Raw genomic sequence first — 26,217 nt, 5'->3', positions numbered from 1 at the left:
CAAAGAACCAGCTGTTAGTCTTATTGATCTTTGCTATTGTTTCCTTCATTTCTTTTTCATTTATTTCTGATCTGATCTTTATGATTTCTTTCCTTCTGCTAACTTTAGGGTTTTATTGTTCTTCTTTCTCTAATTGCTTTAGGCGTAAGCTTAGGTTGTTTATTTGAGATTTTTTTTTTGTTCCTTTAGGTAAGATTCTATTCTTATAAACTTCCCTCTTAGAACTGCTTCTGCTGTATCCTATAGGTTTTGGATCATCCTCTTTCCATTGTCATTTGTTTTCCGGTATTTTTTGATTTCCCCCTTGATTTCCTCAGTGTTCCTTTGGTTATTTAGTAGCATATTGTTTATCTTCCATGTGTTTGTTTTTTTAAATCTTTTTTTCCTGTAACTGATATCTAGTCTCATAGAGTTGTGGTTGGAAAAGATACTTGATATGACTTCTATTTTCTTAAATTTACCAGGGCTTGATTTGTGACACAAGACCTGATCTATCCTGGAGAATGTTACATGAGCACTTGAGAAGAAAGTATGATCTGTTGTTTTTGGATGGAATGTCCTATAAATATCAATTAAGTCCATTTGTTTAATGTGTCATTTAAAGCTTGTGTTTTCTTATTTATTTTCATTTTGGATTATCTGCCTATTGGTGAAAGTGGGGTAAGTCCCCCACTATTATTATGTTACTGTTGATTTCCCCTTTTATGGCTGTTAGCATTTGCCTTATGTATTGAGGTTGTCCTATGTTGGGTGTATAAATATTTACAATTGTTATATCTTCTTTTTGGATTGATCCCTTGATCATTATGTAGTGTCCTTCTTTGTCTCTTGTAATAGTCTTTATTTTAAAGTCTATTTTGTCTGCTATGAGTATTGCTACTCCAGCTTTCTTTTGATTTCCATTTGCTTGGCATGTCTTTTTTCCATCCCCTCACTTTCAGTCTGTATGTGTCCCTATGTCTGAAGTGGGTCTCTTGTAGACAGCATATATATGGGTCTTGTTTTTATTTCCATTTTCTTAATGTTTTGGGTTTGTTTTTCTAAGTCTTTTCTTTCCCTTGTGTTTCCCACCTACAGAAGTTCCTTTAGCATTTGCTGTTTAGCTGGTTTGGTGGTACTGAATTCTGTTAACTTTTGCTTGTCTCTAAAGGTTTTATTTTCTCCATTTGAATGAGATTCTTGCTGGGTAGAGCAATCTTGGTTGTAGTATTTTGCTCTCATCACTTTAAATATGTCCTGCTATTCCCTTCTGGTTTGCAGAGTTTCTGCTGAAAGATCAGCTGTTAACCTTATGGGGATTCCCTTTTATGTTATTTGTTGCTTTTCTGTTACTGCTTTTAATATTTCTTCTTTGTATTTAATTTTTTTTAAGATGTTGGGGGTAGGAGTTTTTATTAATTAATTAATTTATTTTTGCTGTGTTGGGTCTTCATTTCTGTGTGAGGGCTTTCTCTAGTTGTGGCAAGCGGGGGGCCACTCTTCATCGCGGTGCACAGGCCTCTCACTATCACGACCTCTCTTGTTGTGGAGCACAGGCTCCAGACGCACAGGCTCAGTAGTTGTGGCTCACAGACCTAGTTGCTCTGCGGCATGTGGGATCCTCCCAGACCAGGGCTCAAACCCGTGTCCCCTGCATTAGCAGGCAGATTCTCAACCACTGCACCACCAGGGAAGCCCTGTATTTAATTTTTGATAGTTTGCTTAATATGTGTCTTGGCATGTTTCTCCTTGGATTTATCCTGTATGGGACTCTTTGTGCTTCCTGAACTTGATTGACTATTTCCTTTCCCATATTAGTGAAGTTTTCAAGTATAATCTCTTCAAGTTATCATCTCAGACCCTTTCTTTTCCTCCTTTTCTTCTGAGACCACTGTAATTCAAATGTTGGTGCATTTAATGTTGTCCCAGAGATCTCTGAGACTGCCCTCAATTCTTTTAATTCTTTTTACTTTATTCTGCTCTGCAGTAGTTATTTCCACTATTTTATCTTCCAGGTCACTTATCCATTCTTCTGCCTCAGTTATTCTGCTATTTATTCCTTGTAGAGAATTTTTACTTTCATTTATTATATTGCTCATCATTGTTTGTTTGCTCTTTAGTTCTTCTAGGTCCTTCTTAAACATTTCTTGTATTTTTCTCCCTTGTATTTCTAAGATTTTGGATCATCTTTACTGTCATTACTCTGAATTCTTTTTCAGGTAGACTGCCTATTTCCTATTCATTTGTTTGGTCTGGTGGGTTTTTACCTTGCTCCTTCATCTGCTGCATTTTCGTCTGTCTTCTCATTTTGTTTAACTTACTGTGTTTGGGGTCTCCTTTTCACAGGCTGCAGGTTCATAGTTCCCATTGCTTTTGGTGTCTGTTCCCAGTGGGTGAGGTTGGTTCAGTGGCTTGTGTAGGCTTCCTGGTGGTGGGGACTGGTGCCAGTCTTCTGGTGGGTGGGGCTGGATCCTGTCTTTCTAGTGGTCATGGCTGCATCCGGTGGTGTGTTTTTAGGTGTCTGTGAACTTAGTATGATTTTCGGCAGACTCTCTGCTAATGGCTGGAGTTGTTTTCTTGTCTTGCTAGTTGTTTGGCATGGGGCATCGAGCACTGGAGCTTGCTGACTGGTGGAACTGGGTCTTACCATTGAGATGGAGATATCTGGGAGAGCTCTCGCATATTGATATTATGTGGGGCCTGGAGGTCTCTAGTTGTCCAATGTCCTGAACTCGACTCTCCCACCTCAGTGGTTCATGCCTGACACCAGGTGGGAGTACCAAGACCTTGTCAGCCACATGATTCAGAAGAAAAGGGAGAAAAAGTAAAAGAAAAAAAATTTTTTAATAATTAAAAAAAATATTCAAATAAATAATAATAATAAAAAGAAGAGAGAAACAAAACCAATAAACCAATACACCAATGATAACAAGTGCTGAAAACTATACTAAGATAAACATAAAAATCAGAAACCAGTCAGTTGCAGACAGCAAACCCAAGTCTACATTTGCTCCCAAAGTCCACCGCCTCAATTTTGGGATGATTCATTGTCTATTCAGATATTCCACCGATGCAGGGTACATGAAGTTGATTGTGGGGCTTTAATCCACTGCTCCTGTTGCTGAATGGAGAGATTTCCCTTTATCTTCTTTGTTCGCACAGCTCCTGGGGTTCAGCTTTGGTTTTGGCCCCGCCTCTACATGTAGGTCACCCTCAGGCATCTGTTCCCACCCAGACAGGACAGGGTTAAAGCAGCAGCTGATTATATGTCTCTGGCTGATTCAGGCTTGGGGGAGGGGGGGTACGGTAGTTATAATTGGAACATGGGGTGAGCCTGCAGTGGCAGAGGCTGCCATGACATTGAAACAGCCTGAGGCGCACCATGTGTTCTCCTGGGGAAGTTGTCCCTAGGTCACAGGACCCTGGCAGTGGCTGGATGCACAGGCTCCTGGGGGGGTGTGGATAGTGACCTGTGCTCACACACAAGATTCTTGGTGGCTGCAGCAGCAGCATTAGCATTTCATACCCATCTCTGTGGTCTGAGCTGAGATCTGCAGCTCGCACCCATCTCTGGAGCTCATTTAGGTGGTGCTCTGCCTTCTGTGGGCAGATAGGGAAGGAATTCCCTCTCCTCATGCACCCCAAAACAATTATCTCTTGCCTCTTAGGCAGGTCCAGACTATTTCCCAGACTTCCTCCTGGCTAACTGTGGCACACTAGCTCCCTTCAGGCTGTGTTCATGCAGCCAACCCCAGTCCTCTCCCTGGGGTCTGACCTCCAAAGCCGGAACCTCAGCTCCCAGCCGTCACCCATCCTGGTGGGTGAGCAGACAACCCTCTCAGGCTGGTGAGTGCTGGTCAGCACTGATCCTCTTTGAGGGGATCTCTCCTCTTTGTCCTCTGCACCCCTGTTGCTGCACTCTCCTTCATGGCTCTGAAGCTTCCCCCTTCCAGCCCCCGTCTCTGACAGTGAAGGGTCTTCCTAGTGTGTGGAAACTTTTCCTCCTTCACTGCTCCCTCCCAGAGGTGCAGGTCCCGTCCCTATTCTTTTGTCTCTGTTTTTCTTTTTTCTTTTGTCAGCATTCGATAGGAGTTGTTACACATGTAGGTATATTTTTGATGTATTTGTGGTGAGGAAAGTGATCTCCATGACTTACTCCTCTGCCATCTTTGAAGGTCCCCGCCCCCAAATCATTTTAAATTATCCCAGAAAATAATGTTATATAAAGATTGCCTGGAATTTTGTGTTTCAAGAATATACATAAAACCCTGGAATATTAGTCATATTAGTGCCAAAAATTGCTTACTTTTCTCTGTCTTTCTTTTTTGATCATCATTGTATCCTTAATGCATGGCCTGATGCTTTCTATTTCATAAACTTCAAGAATTATGAATGAATAAATGCATATATGCATAAGTGAGTGAATGAATATATACTTTTGAAGTTGCATTTCTTCTCTAAAACTTCTTAGGTAACCTTCAATGAATTTCTGATTTAGGGTTCTAGTCAGCAGGCTTCTACAAAAGAAGCAGATAAAATGTTCAAATGCAATAGAAGTTGCTTGAGTTAATTTTTGATGTTTTCTGATTAAAGGATTTATTTCTGCTTTACTGTCTTTTATACATTCTGAGGACAATTCCAACCTGGTTTATTTCTGGTCTTTTTGATTACATGCAGGATGTGAATACATGAAGGTCGATATCATGTTTCTGGTGGATGGTTCTGGCAGTATAGGATCTGTAAATTTTGGGAAAATGAAAACCTTCATGAAAAACCTGTTAGCTAAGGTTCAGATTGGCCCAGACAAAACTCGAATTGGTGTCATTCAATTCAGTGGTTATAATAGGGAAGAATTCCAGCTTGATAAATACTATACACAAAAAGAAATTTCTGATGCAATAAACAGAATGTCTCCCATCGACAAAAACACTTTGACTGGAAGTGCACTAACCTTTGTGGATCCATACTTCACTGAGCCCAAGGGGGGCCGTTCAATGGTCAAAAAGTTTCTCATCCTCATCACTGATGGAGAAGCCCAAGATGATGTGATAAACCCTGCAAAAGCTCTTCGGGACAAAGGTGTGGTCATCTTCTCTGTGGGGGTGTACGGGGCCAATAGAACTCAGCTGGAGGAGATCAGTGGGGACAGCAGCCTGGTCTTCCATGTTGAGAACTTCGATGATCTAAAGGCAATAGAGAGTAAACTCATCTTCCGTGTCTGCGCTCTTCATGGTAAGTGACCCTGTTATCTTTCAGGACTCAAGGGTGTGAGCTGTTGACTTTATAGTGGGGTGAACAGTGACTTGAACACTGGGCTTGGCCTCCAACTAGACTTTGGTATTAAATTTTGGTCTTATCTATACTATGTTAAAATAGCCATGGGCTTCCCTGGTGGCGTGGTGGTTGGGAGTCCGCCTGCCGATGCGGGGGATGCGGGTTTGTGCCCCGGTCTGGGGGGATCCCGCGTGCCGCGGAGCGGCTGGGCGCGGTGGTTGGGAGTCCGCCTGCCGATGCGGGGGATGCGGGTTTGTGCCCCGGTCTGGGGGGATCCCGCGTGCCGCGGAGCGGCTGGGCCCATGAGGCATGGCCGCTGGGCCTGCGCATCCGGAGCCTGTGCTCCTCAGCGGGAGGGGCCGCGGCGGTGGGAGGCCCGCGTACAGCAAAAAAAAAAAAAAAAAAAAAAAAAAAAAAAAAAAATACCCATGACCTCAGGAACACATATATGAAATACCAAGGCATATTCTAGAATAACAGTTTTGTCAGCTAATTTGGCAAAATATACTCTGATTTTGATGACTTTAAATATATTCCAAGAAGGTCTCAGAATTTTACATTAAATTTCCAATCCTTTAATACCTGCATACCTAGATTTTCCAGAGCCAATTTTTAATCCCAAATGATCCCCCAAATTATTTCTTGGCTACCTATAACCATTGTTAAGCAGTAAATAGAAACACAAATTCATCTTCCTCTTAGTTAAGTTAAAACCAATATCCTAAGCACAGCATCCCTCCAACAAAAACCCTCTGTATTTTAAAGTTATAGTGTATATTTTCATTACTTCACATTATTCTCCTACCCTCTATCAGCTAAGTATCATGTATCAGCTGTTCATGTGTCTATCCCTTTGGAAAATTTTAATTTGTTACTTTTCTTAAAACAATTGCTTGGGGTCATCACTTTTATCTGACAAACTGTAATCCTTTTCAAATTGAATTGAGCAGCCTTCAGTTTGAGCCCATAAGTTTTAATGACTCGAGTAAGAACTTGCTATAAATCCACATGTAAGTCTAACAGCACCTGTGCTTTTAAATCTACCACGTGCTGTTGTTATCTGTGTTTTGGATACAACTAAGGGAAAAAACCAAAGCATTAGTAATTGTATATTGTTCCTCTGGCAACAGAGGCCTCTTCTGGACTTTGTTCTTCAGGATTATGTGTTTCAAAATTTCAGAAAGTTAACAAATAAGATGTTTTAGTATAAACTCTGAGCTTTAGGCAATAGCTCTAAGATTTCTCTTGGACCAGCTTAACTGGATTTTTTTTCTTCCTCCAAGAATGGCAGTGATTCCTAAACTCTTGGGATTGTGGAGACATTCTAAGAAAGGCTTACCTTTAGGCCACGGCCCTACCTTTGAAATCCAAAGGGCTCTTTCCAGCCTTTCTTCATTTTGAGAAATGTAATGTTTGTGGAAACCTTGTCTATAGCATGAGGTGAAGTTTTAGCTGACTCCTACATTAGATCAATTCATAAATATTTATCAAGTTATGACTAGTCACCAAATCACACTGGGTTGTTTTTCTGACATAGCATGGGCTCATCCACAGTGGATGAGACTTGAAATTTTGAGGCCTCATTGCCAGAAATAAGGATTGGAGGTAAGATAGGCAGGTGGAGGGTGAGCCTTTGGGAAGCATGTGCTTAAGTTACTTAGGGAACAAAAGAGTGGAAACAAGCTCACACTTTGGAGACTGAGCCAGAGTGGTTGCTTGGCTTCTAATGTGGAAGAGGGCTTGGGGCTGGGGTGAGGTGACAGGAGACTTAGCTCTCCCCCTACGTGGGCTTTTCTGGGTTCCAATTTGAGAAGTCAGGGGAAGGAATACATATAAATACAAAGAGGCATGGTGCACATGGGAAAGTTTATCTGCTAGAAGTTGAGGAGACAGCTGGAGCCTGAAGGAGCAGGATGAAACTCCCAGTTTATCCACTGAGCCCCTGACCCTTCCAAAACTACAGGCCAGTCTGGCAAACATTGGTGATGTCTCACCACTATACTACATTGAATTACCTTCTGACATTCCCTTCCAGTTGAAAGCCTGCTTAGCAAAAGGTGTTGCATGACCCGATGAAATTTAGCAGAATAGAGTCGGGAGGCATGAGAAGCACCAATCTGATCATGGAGTTACATAGATAAGGGTGCCAGTGTCCTTGGAATCATGATGTGAGCAAGTTGTACGTCTCTCAGCCCTCAGCTTCTTTCTCTTTAAAATGGCAACAGTACCTAAGTGAAGTGTAGTATCTGGCACGTGGGAGGGACATGGCAAACGTAGTTTGCTTCCCTTCTAGTCTGTCTGTGCAGAACACACTGCAGAAAGTTTGTGATGCCTGCTCTCTTCTCCTTTCAGATTGTAAAAGGATTAGACAGTTAGACATTGTGTTTGTGCTGGACCATTCAAGCAGCATCCGGTCCCAAGACCAAGAAAGCATGATCAACGTCACTATCCATTTGGTGAAGAAATCGGATGTTGGTCCGGACAGAGTTCAGTTTGGAGTGCTCACATACTCAGATAATCCTGAGGTTCTCTTCTACCTCAATACATACTCAAACAGATCAGCCATCATCAACCATCTGAGGAGGCTCAGGGGCACTCAAGGGAATACCTTCACTGCCAAGGCTCTGGAGCATGCAAACAAGCTGTTCACGGAGGAACATGGCAGCCGTCTCAAACAAAACGTGAAGCAGATGCTGATCATCATCACAGATGGGGAATCCCATGACCGAAATCAGCTCAGTGAAAAGGCTTCAAAATTAAGAGCCAAAGGCATCATCATCTATGCAGTGGGTGTAGGAAACGCTGAACAAGAAGAACTGGAGACTATGGCGGGAAATAAAAACTATACTATCCACGTCAGTAATTTCAACAAACTGAAAGATATTTACCTGCCTCTGCAAGACAGTATGTGTACCAATGCACAAGAGGGTAAGTTGGGCTGTTAAAGTTTCTACAGGGATAGCAATACAAGTTTGCGCAAAAAATATATGATAACTTGGCTTCCCATTACCTGGGTGTCACAGGATGAACATTTCTCTGCTCAGGATACCAGTTTTCTCATCTCTGAAAGAAATGCATTGTTGATTATGCAAGAGTCTAAAGGTCTTTGCCACCATATTGAAGACATTATACAGGAAGGTTTCAGAAGCAGTCCTTGCTATCTGGCCTCCCTGTTTCCTTTTCCTTGGCAGAAAGGACTCTTCTTAGGGCCATATTCACCTTTCCTCATTTCATGGCAGCCTGTGCTGCCCATTTGCTTAATGGCCCCAAGTGCAACTACTCGGTATCAGTTTCAGGCCAAACTCAAGTGGAGAGTTTCATGGTTTAAACAGATGGACTTTTGTCTTCAAAATTCCAGGGCCCTCTAAATGGGATTGTCGGCATCCAGTAGGTCCATTGGAAGTCCAAGTGGTATAGTGAACTTTTCTGGATAAAGGCCAGGAATGGGGTAATAGAGACTGGCTGCTAGGAACCAGGAGGGAAGGGGCCAAAGCTGATCCATTAGATACCCTGGGGCAGGAGGGGCTGGAGGCATCACATCTGAGTGAGGAAAGGGTGAGATTTGCCACCTGACCTCAAAGCAGCAGATATTGACAAGTCATCTAGGAGATCTCTGTGCCTCCTTGGAAGGCTGGAATCCTGGCCAGACATTAGCTCAGGCCTCCCGGCATGGCAGATGCATCAGTCGACCAGCTAACTTCCTTTCTTCTTTCCTCTTCCCTCCCTTCTTCTGACTTCCTTCTCTTTTTCCTTTCCTCCTCCCTTCCTTCCTCTCTACCAGTTTGAAACCTATTTTTGTATCCAACACAAATCATGTTTCTATGACTGACATTAACTCACTCTCATCTCTGTGAAATAGTCCAACCCCAAACAAAACCTGCCCCCATATCCTGTGTCAGACCAGCATTTGCTAGGCTAGGTGAAACTACTTCTGACCTCCACAGCTCTACTTTACTTAAGTAAGCAATAAATTCAGCTTCTCGGTTTCAGATACTGAATAATGGTATTTAAGAAAACATGACTTTTCCCAAGGGAGTGGGGCCAGCTCAATTCTTGCACCTGTCTGGTCCTTCCCTAGACTCCCACCCTTGCCATCTGTCCTGCTACCTTCCAGACCATCCTTAACACGGAGTAATCTTTCTGATACACACTGGGCTGTGTCACTGATCTGCTCACAGGTTACAGTTTCTAAACTCCTGAGATCCATGTAGCCCCTTCTGACATCTCCCACCTCATCCCTTGCCCCCCATTTCACAGTCTCTCCCATCATCCTGAAATTCCTCCATCTTTGCATGCATCATTCCACCCACCACGAGCCTGTCACTTCCCTTGGCTGCACCTAGCTTGTCTGTCACATCAAGCTTCTGTTTGCCAGTTTCCTGACCCAGCACCCGGCAGTGTCCCCACCATGTCCCTCAACTCCTGCACCTTCCATTTCTCCTGGCGGTAGCACTTAACACATACTTGCTGTTTCCTTATCTGTACCCATCACAAGACTACAAGCTCCTTGGGCAGGCTTGGGCTTTTGTTTATCACTGGGTCCTCACCAAATCTAGGACATTACTAGGACTACAGTGTTTTCCTAGGAATATGGGGACTGCTTTCTTCTCATCTCCCACATCTGTGTTTTTGGAGGTAGATGCTGAGATGGAGTTTGGGATGCAAGAAGTTTATTAGGGAGGCACAGCTGTGAAAGAAAGGGGGGAAAGCAGAACAGGCAGTAGAAGTCAGTGATGCATGCTCCGTCATCTCAATTACCTTCAGTGATCACTTTAGTGCTGCCCCATCCCAGCCTTTGCATTTGAAGGGAACCAAGCATCATCCCTTGGTTATGGACCATTTCACACTGGACTTCAGGGAGATGACCCTGTACCCTGTTTATTAACACTTGTCCATGAAATTTTAATATTTGGGTTATGATATTATTAAAACAATTTGTAATATAAAAAATGCTGGGGGCTTCCCTGGTGGCACAGTGGTTGGGGGTCTGCCTGCCGATGCAGGGGACACGGGTTTGTGCCCCGGTCCGGGAGGATCCCACATGCTGCAGAGCAGCTGGGCCCGTGAGCCATGGCCGCTGAGCCTGCACGTCCGGAGCCTGTGCTCCACAATGGGAGAGGCCACAGCAATGAGAGGCCCGCATACTGCAAAAAAAAAAAAAAAAAAAAAAAAAGTGCTGGATTTAAGGATAAAAGGGACCTAGGTACCAGCTCCTCTGCATAGTAATTGCGTATTCTGAGGCAACTTACTTAACCTCTGAATTCCATTTCTCTACCTAACAAACAGAATAATTCCTCATAAGTTGGTCATGAATATTAACCATTACTGTATGCTAAACAGGTTTTTTAAATGATAATTTTCAACACAAATGTAAAATGGTAGCATTAATAGTAACAGGATTACTAATAATAGTACAGTGGTACTTGGCTTGGGTGAACATTCCAGTATGGGTATGTTGAAGGGATTTCAAGCCTTTGTAATGATCTTTTAATGAATATATTCAACCTAGTCAAACGTCTTACTTTCTTTCTCACAGTAGTGTTCAGTGTCCTTTCAAATGAATCATTTAAATAATTAAAATTTGAAACAAAGTCTATTAGCTTTCTCCTCCCCACTATTTTTTCTTCTTTTTGAGGGCCAATCGTGGTTCTCTTGTCTGTTACCTTATCTCAATTTGCCATGAATGTGAGGCTTTAGTAAAGCAATTTAAATATTTGAGCAAAGGGAAAATTTAGAATGATTCACAAGGACAGTAACTGATTTATTTTTTCAACTGCAGTCTGTAACATTCAAGAAGCCGATGTGATTTTCTTTTGTGATGGCTCTGACATGGTATCTGACTCAGACTTTGTTACCATGACAACTTTCTTGTCAGACTTAATTGATAATTTTGACATTCAGTCTCAAAGGATGAAAATTGGGGTAGCTCAATTTGGGAGCCGCTACCAAGAAATTATTGAGTTGCAAAACTCTCTGACTAAAACCGAGTGGAAGTCTCGAATTCAAAATATGACGAAGAGCAACGGGCTTCCGCGAATGGACTTGGCCCTGAAACAAGTGAGAGTTATGTTTGAGCAATCCGCTGGTGGGAGAAGGAAGGCTGGTGTGCCTCAGACTTTGGTGGTTATCACATCTGGGGGTCCCCACTATGATGTGGCAGAGGCAGTGAAGACCCTGAGAGAAGATGGCATTTGCATTCTGGCTTTGGGCCTAGGAGATGTTTATAAGGAAGAGCTCTTGTTGATAACGGGCAATTCTGAAAAAATCATCACTTTTAAAGACTTTGATAAACTAAAGAATGTGGATGTGAAAAAAAGAATGGTCCGTGAAATCTGCCAGAGTTGCGGGAAAACCAGTGAGTGCTCCCTTGCTCTTTCTTTGTTATTATTTGATTGCAGCTTCCCAGTTGTCCATTTCCCAAGGTGCCTGTGGGCGAGTCCAGCAGAACATGTGTGCGGTGAGAATAGACATCTCCTCTGTTTCCAGAAATTGAGATCAGTCAGCCAGCCTCCCTCAGAGACAGGGGAAAGGGTGCAGAGGCTGGAGCAGGCCCTGGGTTTTGTCCCCTGGTCAGCTCTGCCCCCCAGTGTAATCCAGTGGTTATGCTTCTCTAACACCCGTAACTCAGCCTCCTATTTCTACCCTCTCTGCTTCTGGAAGTCCTAGAGCAATGCCTTGCAACCCACAGGAAGTAAGTAAAATAAACATTTGCTGGTTGGACATTTTCCTATTTTAACTTTGTTAAACCATCTTGTAAGGGATTGAGTGTGCGTGCGTGTGTGTGTGTGTGTGTGTGTGTGGTCCATCTGTGTCAGATGTGTCAGCACACATCTGTACATTTTCTTCTTTGAATGATGGCATTCACATCATCATAACATAGTAAAGATTTGAATTGTCCTTGGGGATTATTTAATTTCCAGAGTTCACCAATGCTGATGTCTACAAAGGCCGGGTGAGTCATGGAAGTGAGTCAAGTGAGCAGGGAGTGAAGAAAATGAACTCGGAGCCACGGCTCACCTGATGAGGATGTCATTCTTCAGCTCCAGCTGAGAGTTGCCGTGTGGGACTCAGGTTCTGTACACTTGGGGCTGGGAGTTGGGAGTACAGAGCAACAGTGAAGGATAATATTTTGTGGAATTTGCACAACAGGCAGAAATTCCCCAGAGTGCTTCTGTTTCTAGACTCATTGTGATGGAAGCGACTTCTTTTACAAAACACATTGGTTTTTCCAAGCTCTCCATTGGGGTGCTCACTGGGGGCAGATGACAGTGGTGGAGGAGCCTGGGACTGGAATCAGAATGCCAGCGTTCCCACTCTGGTTCAGCAGCAGCTACCTCCATGCATGACCATCTCTTCGTGCGTAAAATGAGCAACTGGACAGGGTCAGGGGTGACCAAGTGGCAACTTGTAGCTGAATTGGGTTTGTCCTATTTGGTGTTGACAGCTTCTTAATTAATTGATAACTTTTACAAACTGGAGATATTGCATTAAAATGCAGATTTCAGGTTTCTTTTTGAAAAATCAGACAACGTAACCACATTAGGCCCCATTTCCCACATGGCTACTCTCAGCTGGAACTGAACGGTGAACAGATGTGTCGTTGCTCTGCATTCATTTTCTTATCCCCTGCCCACTTGACTCGTTGACATTACCCTCCTGGCCTTTGCCGCCATCTGAGTTGGTGGCCTCTAGATTAAATAAACTCTAAGGACAATTCAAATATTTAATATGTTAAAATTATATGAATCATAATATGTCATCATTAAAAGAAGAAAATATGCATGCACGCACGCATGCACACACACGAGGCCAGCCCCTGAGAGTAAGACAAAACCATGATTAGACTTCAAACAGTTACTGAAACATGTAACATTTGAACGGGACATGCAAGGGTGGGGAGGGTGAGGGTGAACCTGTGCTACATGTTGACCGAGCAGCCAGTATTTTCCTTCTTGGACACTTTTGGGTCCTAGAGACCCTCCAGCCCTAGACCATGACTGCTTCCCCTTTTCCTGCCCCGTCTGCCCTTCCTTGCTCCTGTCTGTTCATTAATTTGGCCTTATTTCCCTTGGTCTCCAGACTGCTTTCTGGACATAGTGGTCAGCTTCGACATTTCCACTCACCTGCTGGGGCAGCCATTGTTCCATGGCCATCCCGAGCTGGAATCACACCTCCCAGGCATCTTAGAGGACATTACCTCCCTCAGGGGTGTGAGCTGCGGGGCAGGAACAGAGGTGCAGGTGAGCGTGGCCTTTAAGGTGAACAGTGACCAGAATTTCCCCGCCAAGTTCCAAATCTACCAGCAAACAATATTTGACAGCCTACTGCAAGTCACCGTCAATGGGTCAACTCACCTGAATGCACAGTTCGTGCAGTCCATGTGGGACACGTTTAAGGATACGTCTGCATCCCGAGGACAGGTATCCATGTCACATTCTAGCTCCCATCTTCATGCTCTTGTATTGGTTTCTCCCTCCCAGTTATATGTTTTGTTCTCATGTCATCCCATTCTATGCTTTCCTCTTTCTCTAGGTATTACTCATCTTTTCAGATGGTCTTGGGGGTGAAAGCAAAATAATGCTGGAAGATAAATCGGACAGGCTCAGAGAAGCAGGTAAAGTTGAAATTGAAAAAGTAAATGATGAAGCATGGAATCTGCTGAACAAGTCTGTACCTACTAGGGTGCTCTGGAACTTGGGATTTGCCTGGCCACTTGAAGCAACTGCTGCTGGTGTCCTGCCCAAACCCCCTTGACCAGCTGCCCACTTATCCCCCAAATGCTGCAAACACTACAGCCAAGTTCTTATACCTATGACCTTCTATAGATGTGTGCCCTTGAGTGACACCAACAGTGACCTGATGCTTGGAATGGGGGTTGGGGTCACACATACCACCTGAGGGATGGGAGCAGAGGTAATTATTGCAGAGGGATACAGAAACCCAGCACTCTTGCCTGAAGTGGGTCAACTCTGGTACAGCCTACACTCCAGGGACCCTCAGGAATCAGACCCAGGTGAGGACTTTACTGAGACACATCCTTGCTCACAACCTCCCCTTCCCTTTCCTGCTTCTCTCTCTCCCTCTGTAAGCCACTTACACACAGATTCCTGTCTCAGCTTCTGCTTCTAGGGAACCTAAGACACTTCCTATTGTGTCTGATTTTCCATGGGAAAGATTGCAACATGGATTTTGAAAAGCACTTCTCACTATACCTCCCCTGTCCATGTCATAGTTTCAGAAGAGCTGGGAGCTAAGTGCAGAAGCGGAGAGTCACATACAGAGACAGGAGGCAGGCAGGTGACTGGAAGGTGGGGCGTGTTATTGGAGGCTTCCTTGGTGTAGCCCTCATGGCTTCCAGTGTTCAGCTTCCATGGAAACTCCCAGGGGCCATACATGTCCTGGTTGTGTCACCCTCCCTTCTTGAATCCCTACTATACATTCCCACTGTTCTTAGAATATCAAATTCCTTCATATGGCCTGTGAGGCTTTACAGGATCTGGCCCCACTTCCCACTCATCTTTACCTGGCTGCTCACACTTTGTTCCAGCATCAGAACTTTTTCCATTCTCCCTCCAATGTCCTTTTCAACCTCACCCTCCCCACCCTTGCATGTCCTCTTTCCTTCTGCCTGGGACTCTCCCCACTCTCAGCTTGCCCCAAGTTCTTCTCACCACCTCCCTTCTCTGGTTCTTTCCCTTGACCAACTTCCATTCCTCCTTTTGGATCAGTCTAGACATCAGTTCTTCGCAGAAACCTTGTGTGACCTTCCAAAACCGAGTTAGGAGCTTCTTCTTCAGAATTTTGTAGCATCCTGACCCTCTCCCTGGTACACTGATTAATACATAATAGGCTCCTAATAAGCAAATATTTGTTTAATGAAAGGAGGGAAAGAGTAAATGGACCAGTGAATGAATTAATGAGTGAGTGAATGGGTGAATAAATGAATAAATGAATTCCTGGGTATGACCAGGCATTCAGCTGAGACTGGAATCACCCTGGGCATTCCTCAAGTTTCCAGGGCCCACCCAGCTGCCAGGGTGTTTGGCAGTGGAGATGATTTGAGAGCTATTTACATTCTATTTACAAATTTTATAATTAATTTACAAATTAATGTAATTAATTTACATTCAGAAAAATTCATAGTTCATTGCAGCACTATTTACAATAGCCAAGACATGGAAACAACCTAAATGTCCATTGACAGATGAATGGATAAAGAAGATGTGGTACATATATGCAGTGGAATAGTACTCAGCCACAAAAAAGAATGAAATAATGCCATTTGCAGCAACATGGATGGACCTAGAGATTATCATACTAAGTGAAGGAGATCAGACAGAGAAATATAAATATCATATGATATCACTTTTATGCAGAATCTAAAAAAATGATACAAATGAACTTATTTACAAAACACAAATAGACTCACAGACATAGAAAACAAACTTATGGTTATCAAAGGGGATAGTGGTGGGGGAGATAAATTAGGAGTTTGAGATTAACACATGCATACAACTATGTATAAAATAGATGAACAACAAGGACTTACTGTATAGCACAGATATTGAACTATATTCAATATATTATAATAACCTATAATGGAAAAATATATATATATTCTGTTATATATATATATAACTGAATGACTCTGCTGTGCCCCTGAAACTAACACAACATTGTAAATTAACTATACTTCAATTTTTAAAAATGGTGAAAAAAATAAATTAAAAAAAGTTACTAACTACCATGTTAAAAAAAAATTCAGAAGAACTCTGAAGATGAACAATATCCTTTCTTAAAAAATTGCTTTCAAATGCCCCAGAACTGCATTAAGATTGGTGGTGAGGAATTAAACACAGTTTTCTGCTAGTGTTTTTCTGTAAGATTTCTTAGATTTCATGCTGAGGTCAGGAACCAGTGCCTCATGTGTGTACTGAAGATGCAGGCAAAGCGCTGTTGGGTTCTTCAGTATCAAGAACACTCCTTTCTCTTATTTTTTGCCCCTCTCTGATTCTTTGAATCATGTTCACTGAATGGAAATAAGATGGGCTTTCCTTCTTTTTTGTGTACAATTCCTGGGGTTTTATATCTGTTGTTTTTACTGCCTAGGACTCGATGCTTTGCTGGTGGTTTCCCTAAACTCAACCTCTCATGATGAGTTTTCCAGCTTTGAATTTGGAAAAGGATTTGATTACAGGAGTCACCTGACCATTGGAATGAGAGAATTGGGCAATATGTTATCACAGTATCTGGTGAGTTGCTGAAGCAAAAACCCCCATTATTCAAAATGCCCTGGGAACATTGGAATTGGAATTGGAATCCTGATGAGTATTCCCAAAGATTCCCTTGTTTGCCCTAAATTCAGCTACATGGTCTTTAGCATACGAAAAAGTGTGAAAGCCCAGAGCATTGTTTTTTGCTTCCCCATGCCCTTTCATCCCTTGTCATCTTGACAAATGAATGCATAGGAAGCTAAAATCCAACCAACCCCTAATCAAATCAAAAGCCCCCAACAGTTTATGCTGCAGAAATCCCAGGAAACAAGAGCAGTCAACTAGGAACCAACCAGTCTTGTGCACACTTGGCCTGTGGCCATCTGTGTGGTGAGTGCCTCTTCTATAAATAGAGGTCATTTCCTTGGAAAAGGTATGTCGCCAGTGCAGTTGCTGATCTGGTGCTCTCTCTTCAGGGTTAAGTCAAAAAGCACCTCTTATTCTCCTCAGCCCCTCACCCAATGAGAGAGGACAGGCTGTAGGTGGTGAATTATGATTTATGTCAATCCAGTTCTTATGTGATGAAGTTCCTCACCATAGTTGCTCACTTATTTTTTCTTTTTTCCAGGGAAACATTGCAGAGAGGACTTGCTGCTGTACGTTTTGCAAGTGTTCACAGACTCTAGGACCTCAAGGGATCCGAGGACCACAAGCCTTAAAGGTGCCATTCAGTTGTGACATGCTTTTACCTAATGGGCTTTGATTTGGTCTAGGTAGAGCTGAGATTGAGTCGCTGGGTTTGCAACCTTCGCTTGATGCTGATGTAATTACTTTGGGCCATTTGTGTGACTTCTATGGTGTAGGAGCCAGATCAGAAGGGCTCACATTTTTAAAAAAATATATTGTATTGAAGTATTAATTTACAATGTTAATTTCTACAATACAGCAAAGTGATTCAGTTATACATATATACACATTCTTTTTCATATTCTTTTCCATTATGGTTTTTCATGGGATATTGAATATAGTTCCCTGTACTGTATAGTAGGACCTTGTTGTTTCTCTATGTTATACATAGTATTGTGTATAAGTTAATCCCCAATTCTTAATTTACCCCTTCCCTCCTTCCCCTTCGGTAGTATAAGTTTGTTTTCTATGTCTGAGCCTATTTCTGTTTTGTAAATAAGTTCATTTGTATCATTTCTTAGATTCCATGTATAAGTGATATCATATGATATTTGTCTTTGTCTGAGTTACTTCACTTGGTCTGATAATCTCTGGGTCCGTCCATGTTGCTGCAGATGGCATTATTTCATTTTTTTATGGCTGAGTAATATTCCATTGTATAAATATACCACATATTCTTTATCCACTCCTCTGTTGATGGGCTTTTAGGTTGCTTCCATGTCTTGGCTATTGTGAATAGTGCTGCTGTGAACATTGGGGTGCATGTGTCTTTTTGAATTAGAGTATTTTCAAATATATGCCCAGGAGTGGGATTGCAGAATCATATGGCAACTCTATTTTTAGTTTTTTGAGGAACCTCCATGCAGTTTTCCATAGTGGCTGCACCAATTTACATTCCCACCAACAGTGTAGGAGGGCTCAGAAGGCTCACTTTTGATGCTACTATTCAGGATGACTCCCTTTTCTCTTATGTATCCTTGGTGGTGTTGCTCCTTGGCTTTTCAATTTACACTTGTGCACATTAGACAGTTTGAAAGGTGGCAAGAGGTGTTAGAAATGGTGGGGAAAGTTGTGCTTCATCAGCAATGATACGTGATCGAACTGCAAAAAGAACATAGCACTGCAGATTAATAGCCCTTAAAAAAAGATTATGAAAGATCAATTACACAGCAATAGCACAGATAGATATATCACGGTATTTTAATTCAGTAGAATGCTCTAAGGTAGTGAAAATGAATGAACTACAGCTACACATAACAACAGGGATAAATTTTACAAACACAATAATGGCCAAAAAAAGCAAAACACAGAAAAGTACGTACAGTATGATTTCATTTATAAAAAGTTTGAAAAGAGGCAAAACTAACCCATAGTGTCTAGGGATGAATGGTTAAGTAGTGAAGTATTTTTTTTTAAGTCCAGGAAATATTATCATAAAAGCAGGAGTGTGTTCCCAGGGGAGGGGTGGGGAGTTGTTTGTGATTGGGGTAGCAGCTATGTCTGGGTACCAGCCATGTCCTATTTCTTGGCCTGGGCGGTGATGACACAGATGTTCACTTTGTAATAATTAAGCTGTACCTTTATATTTTATTTACTTTTATGCACTTTTTCAAATGCGTTTTAGATATCACAATGAAAAGGAGTCTGGTCTATTTTATTTTAAGAGCTCAAACACGATTCTTGCTCCTGAGTGCTGCATTGTCCATCCTTGTGAAAGGATAATTGATCAAGGACCTCCCTTTAGGTCCTTGTTGTTTATCTGTTTTATACACAGTAGTGTGTATATGTTAATCCCAAACTCCTAATTTATCCCTCCCCTTGACATTTTACTAAGTTACAGTGTTTTGTTTAGCACAGTTTCGTCTCTTATTATGTTGCTTGGTACTAGAATTCTATTCCAAGAGCAAAACTCCCCAGTATGCTGAGCAGACAGTGCAGACCTGTGTTAGAGGGTGAGGAAAGCAAACCTTAAAGGAAATCCTTGCCAAAAATAAACCACGAGGCAGTTAAACGCAGAGGGAGAGATGATAGCAACTTAAATATGCATAACCTTGTTAGAGAAGGGCTTATTCTTTTTTGAGCTCTCAAAAAAGCAGAAGAAAGTAAAATGATCTCTTTGGAAATGTTATCAATTTGCCTGATGAAAGGGTCCTGGTCACCACCACTGTCCTCCATGCAACCCCCCCACGCACAGGGCTGACCCTGAAGCCCTGAGCTGCACTGGGTTCCAAACTCAGCCTCCTGTAGGCATCAGGAGGCCACCTCCGCAGAGGGCTTCAGAGCCAATAACAAGGACAAAAGCCAGACCCAGAACTTGCCTGACTCTCTTCACACTCACAGCCACACCTGCAAAAACCACAACCAGGTGGGAGGGAGGGTCTTGCCTAAAATGCCTAATGTAACAAATTTGAGTTGATGGAAAATGACTAAGATCGAATTTTCTCTCTTTCCTCCCAGGGTTTTCCAGGTCTGAAAGGCAGCAGAGGACACAGGGGAGAGGAGGGAGACCCTGTAAGTTTTTGTGACCCACTGTCCACCATACTTACTGATTTCCTTTTTTCATAAAAAAGCTTTATTTTCCAGAAGGGATAATGGGGTTTTGTTTATATATTTTTTGTAGTTTGGGGGGAGGGGGAATGGGTAATATGTTAGGGCCAACATGTATCAGTGGAGCATTGGGAATGTGGCTGCGAAGTGAAGTGACTTCAAACCTTTGGCTGTGCTTTCTTTTTTTTTTTTTTTTTCTTTTTGCGTTACGCGGACCTCTCCCTGCCGCGGCCTCTCCCGTTGCGGAGCACAGGCTCCGGACGCGCAGGCTCAGCGGCCATGGCTCACGGGCCCAGCCGCTCCGCGGCATGTGGGATCCTTCCGGACCGGAGCACAAACCCGCGTCCCCTGCATCGGCAGGTGGACTCTCAACCACTGCGCTGCGCCACCAGGGAAGCCCTGGCTGTGCTTTCTGATAAGCGCAGGGGAGCAACTGAGCCCATCCCACACCTTTGTGTGATCCTGGATCCGTAAGGAAGCCCTGAAGGGAAAATGCTTGAATCGAGGGGAAAACCAGAGTTAATTAATGAATTTGCAGGAGAGTTTGCTTTGTCTAGAGCTCAGAGTGCCCAGCTGCTCTGGCTTCACTCTTGAAAAGTAAACAGCTGGCAGCTTCTGGCAAAAGAGTCATTTTGGATACCTGTTTGGGTACCTGTTCTTAGGGAAGACCAGGAGACACTGGACCCCAAGGAAATAGAGGGATTGCAGGATGTCCAGGGGAGCGGGGTCTAAAGGTAAATATTGTATTTTTAATTCTCTATGGCATCCTCTCCGTCTCTCCTCCGTCCCCTCCCTCTTCTGTGTTCTCTCTTCCACACCCCCCCCCACTTTCCCTTTCTCCAATTACATGTTAGTTTCCTCTTCTGCAGAGTAAGTCTATTTAGTCATCTCAAGAAATTTTGAGCATTATTAAATTCCACCTGTAACCTCTTTGTGGTTGGAAACCCAGAAGCTACTAAAGAAATACAAAATCACTCTCTTAACGGAGACAGCCCCTTCCTGCCCCAACAGACTGTGAATCCACATTCTCCTTGACATACCAGTGAGAGACATTTAATCTTTTATAGGGATCCAAAGGATTTGCTGGATATAAGGTACTGTAGTTACTTCTTCAGTCAAATTTCACTTCCTAATGGGCTTAGTTTACTGATAAGCACGTGGCAGAGATCTCCCTTGATCTGATTGCTGCCCATCTTGTCTTGCAGGGAGAACATGGAGACAATGGGATTGATGGACTCGATGGGGAAGAGGTAAAGCCATTTTTCCTCAAGTACCATGAAATCGTCATGAGGTTGATGTATTTCTTTAATGGGAATTTTGTTTGCCTTGTCTTCTTTTAGGGCTTTCATGGACTTCCTGGGAAAAAGGGAGAAAAGGGTGATCCAGGATCCCAGGTAACACTTTTCAGTACATCAAAGAAGGAGAATTTGGTGTTAGAGATAGTCTTCATTGCTGTGTGTCACAGGTTATGAGGAATAAAGTTGACAGCAATGAAGCCTATTACCACTGAATAGATGCTACATCCTCATTTGGTGCAAGTGGGTAACTATGCAGTTTTCAAGAATTTCCAGCTAGGAGGATTCAGGACTTGCAAGGATCTTCTATGAGCATGTTTCTCAGAAGTCTGCAAATGAATGCATTTGCCTGTTAGCAGCTTACCTCTTCTCTTTATTGCATCAGAAAAAAATAAAAAGCAAGAGAAAGAGACAAAATTATTTTGGTGGCCTTGGTGTAGCAAATCACAGAGAAACATTTTTTTATTTTCAATTCATTTTGACACTCATTAATGTGTACCTCCTTGCTTCCAAGCGGCTCTCCTTTTATGTTATGATTCACTTATTTATCAAATACTTCTGAATACCTGGCATGTGTCAGGCACTAAGTTATGTCCTAACGACTCAGAGATGAACCACACTGTCCTTGTCTTCAAGGATCCCCTGGTGTAGTTGGAGAGACAGACATATCAATAGCTAATGACGACACAGTATGTGGTTGGGGTCATGTTACAGGTAACTAGGTGGGAGCCCAGAGAAGGGCACTTAACTCTGCAGGGTGGGGAGGGAGTGCAGGAAACCTTCCCGGAGGAAATGATCCCTGAGCTGAAGATGAATAGGAATTAGTAAGATGTGGAGAAAGGGCAGTCCAGACAGAGGGAACAGCATAAGCAAAGACATGGAGGCTTGGGGGCCCTGCAAGTTGTTCTGCTTGGTGTGAGCTTTAGGGTACAGGTGGAGGGAAGTGAGGTTCAAGAGCAGGTGGGAAGAGCTGGTGAAGGCACTGGTGAGCCATGGAGGAGGAATCTGGATTTTAGCCTTTAAGGAATGGGGAACCTGAGAAAAATTTTAAGTAGGGAGGTCACAATCGAATTTGCATTTTAGAAATATTCCTTGACAGTAGTGTGGAGGATGCATTAGGGATGACATAGATGCAAGGCAAATATGAGAGGCAGAGCTGTAATAATCAAGGTGAGAAGTGATGAAGCTTTCAAGTAAAGCAACAGACACAAGACCCATGAAGGTTGTAACAGGGTCCAGGCTGGAGTGAGGACCTAGTGTGCAAAATTTAAGGAAGCACTCATTCTCAGAGCGAAGCAAAGCGTGAGTGCCTGCCTAAAATTTGCACCCTAGGTACCTTGTTTGTCTCACCCTAGTTCTGACTCCGGGATATCAGATCTCCAGGTAACCAGAGGAGCAGACAATGAGAAGCCAGTCAAAATGCCTGCAAGGATCCCAGCTTGGGCAAGTTGAGTTGGGAACAGTTGAGTTTGAGGTGACAGTGGAACATCCCAGTGGCGGTTTCCAGTGGACAATTTAATTACAGATTTCAGAAGTTGCTAAACTGGCTGGGATTTCCAATACGAAACCCACTAGCAATATGTGACTACTTAAATTCAAATTAACTAAAATGAAAAATTCTGCTCTCAGATGTATTAGCCGCATTTCGTGTGCTCGACAGCCAACTATGGCCAGTGGTTACCATATTGGACAGTGAAGATGCAGAACATCTCCATCTCTGCAGAAGGTTCTGCTGGGCAGTAATCTGCTAGACCATGAGAAGTTTTCCCTTTTCCCAGCCTTTTTATAAATAATCCTGACTATAGGCTTAAAACTGGACCTTGTACTGCTTGAGAGATCAAAGGGAATCTGGCTGGGATAGAGGAACGTAGATCATTTTGTCTGATTGATTTTCTCCCCTCCAAACACAACGACCCTTGACTTTTTTTTTTTTTTTTTTTTTTTCGGTACGCGGGCCTCTCGCTGTTGTGGCCTCTCCCGTTGCGGAGCACAGGCTCCGGACGCGCAGGCTCAGCAGCCATGGCTCACGGGCCCAGCCGCTCCGCGGCATGTGGGATCTTCCCGGACCGGGGCACGAACCCGTGTCCCCTGCATCGGCAGGCGGACTCTCAACCACTGCGTCACCAGGGAAGCCCGACCCTTGACATTTTAACACTCTCCTACAAGCTAACTCAGAAGCTCATTTTATTTTTTTCAGGGCAGCCCAGGTTCCAGAGGCCCTCCTGGGGGATATGGGGAGAAGGGCTTCCCAGGGGATCCTGTAAGTTACTGGGGCCCAAGTGGCTCTTAATTGTGTAGTTTACTCCACACTTCTTGTGTCTCCTGCTAACCGGTAGGCAAAGGCATGTCTTGGGAGGGGGTGGTAGGTGTTGACTGAGGCTTATTGGTTTGGGGAAAACCTGCATCTGATTTGGGCTGATTATGTCAAAAATTCAGAGATGGGAACTAAAAATTCCATCTAATTCATCCTTATGTATCTTGAGACTTTCAAGTTCCTTTGGGAATGAAATTTCCATAATTTTGCTTATTGGGTTTCTAACCTTATTGATTCCCTATTTGAAGACTCGATTATAGGGGAATCTTACTACACCTTTGAGAAACTGGCATAAGCATGTTTGGATGAGTGCATCAGTGAAGCTGCCAGTATAGAGAAGGGAAAATCGCCATAGCTTCAGCAAGCACTCTTTTAATTCTTCATTTATCACTAACCCTCCTTCAGACTTGGAGAAATATTGTTTCTTTTTTTTATTTTAATTCGTGAGTTTCAAATATGGAGAATTTTCTCACACCTCTCGTTACTTAACCCAAATTAGTTTAGTTCTTAATATTGTACCATTTTGAGAAAAAAAAAAGTTGATATTTCTTGATTCAAAAGTACTTTTAAAATCTTCCCCTAGGGTAATCCAGGACAAAGCAGTAACATCAAAGGACAAAAGGGCTCCAAAGGAAAACAAGGAAGACAAGTAATTGGATCTATTTTACATATATGAGTTGATTAATTCTGTTATCGAGCTGAGGCTTTCCTAAAGTCTAAATTATTTAGTAAAATACATAACAGTTTTTCTAACTGAACAATTACCCCTAAGTTCCCATTTAAGAGAGCCTTATTTTCTTAAAATAAGGTATGCCTGTAGAAGGTTACACCTCTATGGGCAAAGTTATTAAGTTTCTAGCAGGTGATATTATTATATGGGGAAATTGGTCATTAGCAGTGCGTGTTGCTATACCATTTTCCTCTTTAATGGATATGTACCCAATAGGGTTAATATGCAGAAACATTCTGGCATGGCACATTTGTTCTGTTTTAATAGTGCTTGAGATTTTTATGCTGATGTCTTTGTCATTTACTCAGACTCTTTTGCCTTATGACCTTGGGGGAACAATTGTGTTTCTAGGGTAGAACCGGCCCGAAAGGGACACAAGGCAGTCCTAGTTCCAGAGGGAGCAGTGTAAGTATTTCCGTGGACGTTTATTTCCCCTCCTTATCACCTGGAGATGCCAAGAGGCATTCAGAATATGTGTCGCTGCAGTTAGCTGATCCAGGGCAGATACACTGACACTGTTGTCATTTGGGGCCAGGTAATTCTTTGTTGTGACGGGCTAGCCTGTGCATTATAGGATGTTTTGCAGCATCCCTGGTCTCTACCCACTAGATGTCAGTAGCACCCACTCCTCCCCAGTTGTGATGTCCAAAAATGCCTGCAGATCTTGCCAAATGTCAGTCGGGGGTAATGGGGGATGCGGTGGTGGGGCAAATTGCCCCTGGTTGAGAACCACTGTGACGGTCTGCCTTTCCCTTTCCACCTTCCAGAAACTTTTAAATGTCTTTGAAGAGAGCCAGTGACTTTCACATAAAAACCTTCCTCCAGTAGCTTAGCATATTTGAGCTTCTGTAGAATATTAAGTAATAGGTAAATGTGCTCTCTTCCTCCTCATATGTCGCCAAAGGGAAAGAAGAATTACAGATAAATTCTTCCTGAATAAACCAAAACATTGGCGATTAGGGCCAAACCAGTGGCAACCTGAAGATGCTGTGGTAATTTTACAGCATCCCATGTGATAGCAAGCCTAAAACAGAAATGTTGGATTTTTGCTTCTTTTTAAGGAACAACGAAGAAATCACTTTTCCCTTTGTGGACTGCCAAAGTTAGAGAGGATGTTTATAATGTGTTAGAAACCCTTTCATCATGCACTCAGAACGGAGATCATCAAAAGAGAATAATGTCCAAATGTAGATTTGGCCCTGAGTTTTGTTCACGAGGACACTGAAAATACTTGGCTTCCTTTTCTGTCACAAACTTGGAATCTTCTCACCACTTTGAAAGCTGTGACTGACTGCCTCTCCCTCTGGGAGAGATAGTGGATGAATGTTTTAGTTCCTCTTGCCTTTGTTTATCTTGACTCATAGTTAAGGGAAAGGGTCTGCAGTTGGATGGCTTAGCTTCCCAGTGCTTCTGGTGAAATTCTTTGGGACTTTGCCCACCTCTCCATACAAGAGAATTAAAATTAATCAGAGGAAGCAGGAGAGCAGCAAGATGAACTAAATACTATAAATTTAAGATAAATATGTAGTTTTGTTGGTTTAAGAGAAAATACTTTTAGTTTGAAATAGCTTTATAGCTGTCATCATCAATCAGGCACTTTTTTAAAAAGAGTGGGGTGGGGTAGGGGATTCTTACTTGGACAAACCAGCCAATGACTTTAAGTCACTTCATGGACAGGAGGCTCTCAGCCTCCCTCCCCCATCCTCACCCACTTTCCTGCCCATCTCCTCCTTTGTAATTAAACAAATCAACATGGATGGATATAAAACAATGGCTTTTCTACCCCCTCCTTCACCTTTCCAGTGAAGGCTAGAATTCTCTATGATGGTCAGAGGATCTTAAATGGATGACAAATTCTAAAAACACAAGCAAACCTAAGACATCTCCTCCCACATGACAGAATTTCAACCTGTGTAAATTAATTGTTGCCCCAGCTATTGACAAAGCAACGGATCCATGTACTAAGAACCAGAGCATTTGAAACCATGTTCCAGGCCCATTGCCTTTGGCCTGTCAGGCACAAGGAATACATATAAATAATAGTATTTATACTTCTAGAGCACATATTTTGTGCCAGGTCCTAATCAAATCACTTTCAAATATTAATTTGTTTAATCCTCATAACAAATCTATCAGGTAGATACTAATATTATATCCATTTTACAGATGAGAAAAAGC

General features: G+C 42.8%; 1 protein-coding gene across 1 annotated transcript in view; it reads left to right on the top strand.

Moving 5' to 3' along the window:
• The window catches only part of COL6A5 (collagen type VI alpha 5 chain), a 105,134-nt gene that overhangs the window by 17,565 nt on the left and 61,352 nt on the right, over positions 1-26,217 (top strand). Inside the window, exons 5-19 of the mRNA XM_007120210.2 lie at positions 4,657-5,211; positions 7,606-8,181; positions 11,033-11,608; positions 13,333-13,673; positions 13,786-13,867; positions 16,363-16,505; positions 17,095-17,187; positions 19,611-19,664; positions 20,363-20,434; positions 20,768-20,794; positions 20,906-20,950; positions 21,041-21,094; positions 23,193-23,255; positions 23,893-23,958; positions 24,391-24,444. Of these exons, the coding sequence (XP_007120272.2) occupies positions 4,657-5,211; positions 7,606-8,181; positions 11,033-11,608; positions 13,333-13,673; positions 13,786-13,867; positions 16,363-16,505; positions 17,095-17,187; positions 19,611-19,664; positions 20,363-20,434; positions 20,768-20,794; positions 20,906-20,950; positions 21,041-21,094; positions 23,193-23,255; positions 23,893-23,958; positions 24,391-24,444 (2,801 nt within the window). The remainder of the gene's footprint in view (positions 1-4,656; positions 5,212-7,605; positions 8,182-11,032; positions 11,609-13,332; positions 13,674-13,785; positions 13,868-16,362; positions 16,506-17,094; positions 17,188-19,610; positions 19,665-20,362; positions 20,435-20,767; positions 20,795-20,905; positions 20,951-21,040; positions 21,095-23,192; positions 23,256-23,892; positions 23,959-24,390; positions 24,445-26,217) is intronic.

The sequence above is a fragment of the Physeter macrocephalus genome, chromosome 1 (assembly GCF_002837175.3).
Source record: "Physeter macrocephalus isolate SW-GA chromosome 1, ASM283717v5, whole genome shotgun sequence".
In the NCBI taxonomy this organism is placed as follows: Eukaryota; Metazoa; Chordata; class Mammalia; order Artiodactyla; family Physeteridae; genus Physeter; species Physeter macrocephalus.
The sequence above is the reverse complement of the archived record's forward strand: the minus strand, read 5'-3'. Positions and strand labels throughout refer to the sequence as shown.